Below are 8606 nucleotides of genomic sequence, written 5' to 3'. Positions count from 1 at the left end.
TTCTGAACTTAACATTCTCTTAGCTCAGTGTTAAACAAGTGTTCACTAACTTGATGAAAAGAAGAATGGATGAAAGGAGTAGTCATAGTGCCCCTCCAGGATGCTTTTTGTGTTGGGTTCAGCTAAGTAGGTCAGTTACCAAACAAAGGATTATTTATAAGAGTTCTGGAAAGGTTTCCTGCCAAAATTTCTCTTCAACATTATACTACTACTAATTGAAATGTTACCACTCTTGGAGGCTCACTCAGCTCTACCCTCTATCAAAAGGCCAACAGGCCTGAGGAGGTGGGAGTAGTATATCTTTCAAACATGCCAGTCAGCTGAATGCAAACTGATAAGCACAAAGAGTTCAGAGAGCCAACGAGTCAAGCCTGGGCTTATGTCACAGAGAGGTTCTGATCGAGCAGAGTGAAAAGGCTAATGCCCAGGAAGAAAGCAATAGGAACATAGGGGGTGCTCCAACAGAAGAGGCCAGGGTATGAGTCAGCCTCGGAAGGGCTGGCAGCACTCTCATCAGCAGTGGCATGGCAAGCAGCAGAGAAAAGGGTATTTGCCATTGCACTGTGAGAATGGAGTGAAGGAGTGTATGGCTGCCATATAATTATGGCAGACGTTTGGGTGAGGGAACTGAAGGAAATCAATAGGAAATACAACTAGGACTTAACAAGGAAGTGGCAACTATGGAACACAAGCTGAGATCAGTGAACTAATTCAGATACTCACGAGCAGACAGAAACTACCAGAAAGCAAAGGGGCAGAGGAAGACTGATCCGAGGGAAGTAGCCATCATGTGCCAGAAGTTAGCCTTTCCATATCTTCTAGCATGTCCTCTCACTTTCACCTCTTTGCCTTTGCTTCACCCTACCCTGAATTCACATACCACCTCATCTCAGTTCTTTGCTGTCTGAGAAGCAACAGAGGCAAACAAAATGTGGTCTCATGATTGGTTTCAGGCCACTCTCAGTCCATATCCCAACCTTATCCCAAACTACATAAAAATGAAGAAATTTATTTCATCTTTCTCTTTATTCTCAAAATACAATAGCATAAAAATCCAAACGGAATGGGCTGTTCCCTATATGGTCTCCAGTGCTCTGAGGCAGAACTGAGCCCCTAGGAATGTGAGAGGACCATCTTAAGCCAGTAACAGTTACTGTCTGAGTTCGAGGGCCCCAAACCAAATCCTTGGATGTGTGCTGGGGCTTGGGCTCCAGTTCTTGAAGAGGAATAGGAGTGGAAATCATTTTGAGATGACAAACTGACCAGAAGAGGGCTCAGCAGCAGTAAGGTCTGGTGGGAGAAGCAGGGAAGGTGACCCTCCTTTCTGCCACCAACTAAGGCAGAGGCATGTGACTCCAGCAAGGGCTGAAGTACGTAGCAGCTCCTCGGATCCCATAATGGAGAGGCCAACCCACGCCGGGGCTGGTTAACTGGCGTGCCGGGACAGTGGAATGCTAGCCATAAGAATGGAGACAAACTGCTCCAATCTCTGAGCAGCTTGCCTCCCGGCCTCTAGTACTTCCTGGTGATTGGCCTTCCCCTGGCTCTCATAATCCAAGATGACCTTGTTTGTGATGAGTGAGAAGCCAAAGACTCGAAGTCCACAGTGTCTTGCGACTATAACTTCTGGCACCGTGCTCATGCCTGATGTGAAGAAAGAGGGAAACCAATTGTCAGAATCCCCAAATGACCCTTAGCCTCACCTCCATTCACCACCTCGTTGACAATTCGACACTAAGAAAACATCCAAAGAAGCAGCTAATTTAGTGTCAAGCTTAGGTTGTTCTGTATTATCTAAAAAGTTGGGCTTCAGGGGGCTCTACACATTTCTTATAATATCACCATCGTAATGCTTTATTTCTATCTCTGCGTGTGACCATTTTTAAGTCAATTCTAATGTTGCAATTCTATTTTCCAGCCAGAGGTATAGAAGGTGCCTATGATATTTATGAAAATAATCAAAAACAGTTATCACACAATGGACAGTTCTCACATTAGCATTACACTGGTTAAAGTCCTCGGTGCTGGGTGGTGGGTGGAGGCTACAGTGCAAACTTCCCAATCACCTTCAAAGTCAGTTAATTCAATCTTCCCTTAAAGCAGCCCCCTCCTTCGGTGTATCATCTAAAGCTACAATCTTGTACTCTTTTCCAACCTATTTTACCAGGATCCTCTCTTCAAGCCTCCAAGTCAAGGGAGTTCCCTGGCAATCCAGTGTTTAAGACTCTGTACTTCCAAAGCAGGGACTGCAGATTCAATCCCCGACTGGGGAACTAAGATCCCACATGCCCTGCAGAGCAGCCAGAAAAAAAAAAAAGACAAAACAAAAAAGTCCCCCCAAATTAAGAAGCCACCAGCCAAGTTCCCCTTCTCACCAACAGCATCCGCCCCTAGCTTCTGCAGCAGGAGACACTCTGCCACAGTTTCAAAACTGGGGCCCGCCACCATCACGTAGGTGCCTTCCTGTAACTCTCTCTGCTCCCCCATTTGTTTCCAGGTACTGTGAGCTTTCTGCCTCATATCCTGGTCGTAGGCATCAGACATGGCAGGGAAACGAACTCCAAACCTAGAGCACAGGTTGCATTGTCTCAGATTAATGGAATACAGCGAGCTCTCCCAAGCTGACCCATCTCAACAAAAAGAAGCCGGAGAGATACCTTTCATCATTGGGCCCTCTGAGAGGGTTCTCACCACTGAAACCAGGTAGGTTGATGTGATCACGGATCAGCATGATATCGCCAACCTCAAAGTTGGGGTTGAGCCCTCCAGCCGCATTGGTGACCACTAGGGTCTCCACACCCAGAAGCCGGAAAACCCTCACTGGGAATGTCACCTTAGAAGGGAAAGATAAAACATCAGAGAGTTTTCTTTAAAATTTTACCAATACACCCAAGCAGATAAATATGCCATACATCATGAAAGAAGAGAAAGGTGGGGACCAAAAATCTACCTTGCCTAAGCAGCTAGGTAGTAAAATAGGAGAGAGGTCTATGTCCCTTCTTCCAGACCCAGTCAGGCTTGTGCCTCTGTTTTACCTTCCAGAGCGGGTAGCCTTCATACATGTGGAACCTGCCCTGCATCATCACACAGGCTCTGCCATTCAAGATCCCAAATACCAGTCGACCAGCATGACCTGGAACTGTATACAGGAAAGAGAAGGAAATGCATGGAATGATGCTTTCATACAACACATATCCCCTGAGCACCTATTATGGCCCGACTCACTGTGTTCAACATGTGAGGGTATAATTAACCAATAGAAAACATCATCCTCTCCACTCTCAGAAAGTTTAAGTCTGGTGGAGGTGTGCTCAGTCGCTTCAGTCGTGTCCAGCTCTTTGTGACCCTGTGGACTGTAGCCCACCAGGCTCCTCTGTCCATGGGACTCTCTAGGCAAGAATAATACTGGAGTAGGTTTCCATTCCCTTCTCCAGGGGATCTTCCCAACTTAGGGACTGAACCAGGGTCTCCTGTACTGCAGGTGGATTCTTTACTACTGAACCACCAGGGAAGCCACGGGTGGGGGAGACAGAAAGTAATCATAAACTTAGATACAAGTACACTCTGAGATTAGGGTGATGGGGGCAAAGATGTTCAATGTGAATATACACCAGTTACTTCTTAAAGAAACTTTAAAAGAATGAGGAAGTCATAAGGCAAGAGAATAAAAGAAATTGGGTAATAGAATAGTGGGTAAAAACAGAGTAAGTGGGTAATAATGAATGCAGTGAGTGTTGTAATCACAGACCTCTTTTCCAAAATTTTCAAAACTCTCAAAATGCATATTCTTATGACCATAACTAAGCTATATGCTTCCTGACTCATGAAAGGAAGCTCACGGTATAGCCTAGCTTCCTAAAAAGGCTCTGAACAAGGAAAGGGGCCGACATTGGACCCATACAAGTCTTTTCTGTGACTCACAAGATAGTCCTGTGGGAATACATGCCCTGTATGTGACAGGTAGGGGCATGGGACTGCAAAGATAACTCCTCACACAGACATAGTAACAATTATTACTATTTCTCTCATCTACCATTTCTAAAGGGAATGAATGGTCTGGGAGAACAACCAAAACAAAGAGGGAGAGTTCAGGGGGTACTCAGAGATTGAGGAGCATATAAAAAAGTTACCTGTAATAGTGCAGAGGTGATACAGTTAGGAAAACCCAAAAAGAGTATAAAAAACAAATTGAGAAAGTTTAAAAGGATTAATCCACTGAGTGAAGTGCCCTTGTCCCTGGGTAGAGTGGCAGATGGAGCCAGTCACTGCTATCTCCCTTAGAAAACTTTGCACTCCCTTCTCCATACTATTTCGTTCTCTAACCCCATTGCCACTCCCTGATCTGGTCTCCTAGTCTTGTTCCAAAGGGAATGAAAAATATCTGTTAAAAGTCTTAACTCTCAAAAAAAAAAAAAAAAAGTCTTAACTTTCCAGGGAAAAGAGGAAGGAAGGCACACTCTGAAAAATTAATAATAAACCAACAGAAGTTAGCCCTGAGAAATTAATAATTAAATCAAATAAACTACCCTTGTCCTTGGCCAAGTAAACTTGGCCATTTCTCACCTGACCCTCCTCTAAGCCTCACCCTTGGCATGAGAAACTCCTTCAATCAGGGATGGAACCCAGTCCCTGCAGTGAACTGGGGAGTGTTAGCCACTGGACTTCCAGGGAAGTCTGGCCTTGGAGCTTCTGGCTGCTATTGAGATGCTGGAAACACTCTCAGATCCCTCAGAGCTCCACTGTGCATATGGGGGCTTTCCCCACCCCCAGCGAAGGTCAGTGTGAACCAAGTCTTGTGTTTTCATATATTACCTGGGTATTTGTCTGCAAGAACACGGCAGTCAGTGTGTTCATTTGTTGGTATGTACCAGTGTGTGCCTTATTCTAGGACTGGAACTAGAGCTGGGGAGATTGAGAATGGTAGGAACACACAGGATAGGGTGAGGGTGGCGGTGTGGGGTGGGGGTGGGGAGCTGACTTTGTCCCGGGAGGTCACAGGCACTTCTTTTTCCATGTAGGATGCAGACTGAAAGAAATGAGTGAGGTGTCTGAGGATGTGGTGACCACGGTGTGTGGGGGGAAAGGATGTCTAGGGGAAGTGTTGTAAAGCTCTAAGGAACTGAGTCATTAGGCACAGGAAATATGTCATCATACAGTGCCAGCGACACACACATGCTGTCTGTTAAAACGTTTCTACTGGAGGAATCGCTTTCTAAAGTCATTCTGATTCTTGATGGGTATTTTCTCTCTCTCACAACAGTTGTTGCTCTGCAAATGCTACAGAGGATGCCCAGGATCAGGCACTGAAGCACTGCCCTCCCATCACAATCCCATCAGTATCCCTCAGTCTCAGCCCCTCTTCCCGTTGCCAGTACCTGTACTTTGGGGAAAGTTTGGTATTTCACTGTAGTCAAAGGTCTGGGCTTGAGTTAATCTGTTAATCAGACCTCCTAACCCAGAACCACAGATCACTGCCACTTGAGGTCGGTGTTTGGTGTGAGACAAAAGCCATTTTGCAGTGTCTTGATAATCTTCATATGTAAATCTAGGGGGAAGAAATGGAAAACCAAGGTGAGATTCACTCCCAACCCAAGGGTATCATAAAATAATAACCTTCAGTGTAGAAAGGTTGGCAGGGGTACCAAGATGACAGGGGATACAGAAGTTGGCCAAAGAGCTAGAACAAGCTACTGCACAAAGAAGCAAATCCAGGACAAGTTCTGCTTGTCAAGGGCTGGGGGAGAACTGACTGTAAGTTTCTCAGCAGCAGTTTGTGAACACTATAGACTCTGGAGCCCACCTCTACAGACTGATCATTCTGGGGAGAGGCCCCAGATTCTCTACTTCTTACTAAAGTGCCTCAGGTAATTTTCATCCGAAAACCAGGTTTCATAATTCTGGCCTAGAGGGAAGCAGAACTCTATCTGGATTCTAGTCCCAATTTTGTCTTTTTAAGCAAGTTAACTTGTGCTTCAAATTCTTTCCTCTAGGGTAAAGCAAGGGAATGTGATTGGCCTCACCTACTGTATAAGCTCTGTTTGAAAATGAATTAAAAACTTGCTAACAAGCTCCAAAGACCTTTGAGTCCATAAAATCATGGTACGGGTCCACAGATCTTGAACCTTTTTTTTTTTAAACAACTCTTCCCCCTGCCTGTATTTTTCCTCCCTGCCTTCTCCCATCTTTCCTTCTCTTCATCAAGATGCAAGGTCCTTTGCCTTTCAGAGACCTAAAGACATAACCAGAATCCCCAACAATCAACTGAGAATTTTTCTCACAATTCTAGTCCAATTCTCTCATTCCTATCTGGACAAAACAAGAATGGAGGTGGGGAGACTGAGGTGTGACAGAGCTGAACACAACTAACCAACCAAACCTCCAGAGGAAACCTTTTTCTTTTTTTCAAAAGTACTGCCTTGGAAACCAGATGACTCTACCATACACTGGGCTACCCTCAGGCAAGTAGCTGGGCAAGGAGGGACAGGGTGGGGGCAACAGAACTGGGGTCAAAGGAAGATGGAGATGAGAGAAGCAGTGAGATGGTAAAAATGAATCAAATATCATCCCCAAAAGGTGCAAATGAAAGGAAAATAATTGTGAAGCCCCATCACGCACATCGGAGCCACAGCTTACAGGACTTCCTCATTAGCCATCAATATCCCAAGAACGCCCCGAATCCCTGGGCACCCTAAAGCCACTGTGATCCCTAATGCTGGGTAGGGATTTCAAGGACAAACGCAGAAATAAAGGTTTTCAAAGGCAAGGGCGCGAGAGAGTGCGGGGTGGGAGGGTAAGGCTGAGGAGAGGTGGCAGGGAATGGGAAGGATCTGTTGTTCAGTTTCATGAGTAAGAATTTCGTTTTCTTGGAGAGGCCATCCGCAACTTAACTGGACCTCCAACTTGGAGGGAAGAGAAGTGTTCGCCAGGGACGAGGAGTACTCTCTCCTCGGAAGGACGAACTCTAGATACGGGCACCAAAAGTACCTCGCGGCTTTCCCTACACACTCGAATCCGAATCTGTGACGAGCACGTGGGTTCAGAAGACCTCTTCCCCGATACGTGGGTGGAGGAGCACGCTCTCTCTATACTCACTTCAGTAAGTGCGTGGCCCAGCGCACGCACGCACACACCGGCTCCTTTAAGGAGTAGTCCACGGTTTACTAGCCTGTCCCCTTCCTGCTCTGGCGGCGCCACCCTGCTCGATTCCCGCGCGCGCCCCTGCCGGGGCAGGCCGCACCACCGCTCTGCTGCCTTGCCCCTGATACCGGGCTCCAAGCCAGGCATATCTGCATCTCCGGGGCACTCGTTCCCTCTCTTGGCCCTCTCGAGACCCAGAGTGCTGTGTTTCAGGGCTCGAAGACAGCCATTTCCTCTCCCCAGGGGCCTCCTGGATCCCGTGGGCCTGGTCCCCGCCTTACCCATTCTCCAAGGTCCCGAAGACGCCGTCTCGATGAGTTAGCCCTTCTCCGTTCATATCTGCTCCGCTGAGCTCAGCCGGCTTCAGTCACCGAGTGTTATCCACACAGTTAGCACAGTGTTTGCACCGCGCTGGCTCATTATATCCCCAGCGTCAGAGTCCCCAGCCAATGGCAAGCGAGTACGCAGCCGGCCTTGTCTCCATGGAGACCCGCCCCGACTCAATAGCCCCCGGCAAGGCTGTAAATCTAATCTGAGTTCATTCCACCCGCAGTATCTTTCTCCAGCTGCACTTTACCTTAGGAGAAAGGGGAAGGGAAGACGGGGCGGAGGGAGGTGGGAGCATCCAGTGTTGTGCCTCTGCACCCAGTCCTTACAGCACGTCGGGTTTCCAGCTCGGAAGCCTGTGCGGGAAGAGAGCTAGAAGTCCGGAGGAGAGCCTCTAACCACCTGTCTGCAACCCCATTCCTGACTGTGTCCACAGCACATCATGAGAGATTTGAAAACAGAAAAATTTAAATCGTAGATCCTGCAAACTCGGAATACAATTAAGTAGCCTCTCTCTGAGTTCCTCCCTGAACAAAGGAAAAAGGGTCCATTCTACTTCCCTGGTGACTCAGATGGTAAAGAATCCGCCTGCAGTGCGAGACCTGGGTGCTGCTCTCTGAGTGGGAAGAGCCCCTGAGAAGGGAACAGCTACCCACTCCAGTATTCTGGTCTGGAGAATTCCGTGGACTGTATAGTCCATGCACTGGAGAAGAGAATGGCAAACCACTTCCGTATTCTTCACTTGGGAACCCCGTGAACATGTGACCCTGAAAGATGAACTCCCCAGCTAGGGATATTCCTCAGGCCCGCTTGACTTCGCAGGCCACCATCTCTGGCTCTCGGTGACTGACCACACCGTCATGGTTATCTGATAGGTCACAAAGAGTAGAACAAGACTGAGCAAATTTCACTAGCAATAGGCTGACCTGGAGGTTATAGGATTTGGAAAAACATATAGCCCTACCAGAGAGACTCTAGGCTGCTTCAGGCCAAATTACAAGGAGGGAGCAGAGCCCCACCCATCAGCAGAAAATTGGATTCAAGATTTATTGAGCATGGCCTTGCCCTTCAGAGCAAGACTCAGTTTTCCCCACAGCCAGTCCCTCCCATCAGGAAGCTTGCACAAGCCTTTTATCCTCATC

General features: G+C 47.4%; 1 protein-coding gene across 1 annotated transcript; it reads right to left on the bottom strand.

Moving 5' to 3' along the window:
* Positions 1-1007: 1007 nt before the first annotated feature.
* LOC120860552 (purine nucleoside phosphorylase-like) lies at positions 1008-7566 on the bottom strand. The gene is made up of 6 exons (XM_040236367.1): positions 7419-7566; positions 5376-5545; positions 3036-3139; positions 2658-2833; positions 2376-2566; positions 1008-1644 (listed from the first exon to the last, which is right to left on the bottom strand). The coding sequence occupies exons 1-6, from the start codon at positions 7472-7474 to the stop codon at positions 1427-1429; spliced, it is 915 nt and encodes a 304-aa protein (XP_040092301.1). The 5' UTR covers positions 7475-7566; the 3' UTR covers positions 1008-1426.
* Between the last annotated feature and the right edge of the window lie 1040 nt (positions 7567-8606).

The sequence above is a fragment of the Oryx dammah genome, unplaced genomic scaffold, assembly GCF_014754425.2.
Source record: "Oryx dammah isolate SB20612 unplaced genomic scaffold, SCBI_Odam_1.1 HiC_scaffold_11085, whole genome shotgun sequence".
In the NCBI taxonomy this organism is placed as follows: domain Eukaryota; kingdom Metazoa; phylum Chordata; class Mammalia; order Artiodactyla; family Bovidae; genus Oryx; species Oryx dammah.
Note: the sequence above shows the minus strand (reverse complement) of the source record. Positions and strands in the feature narration are given on the sequence as shown.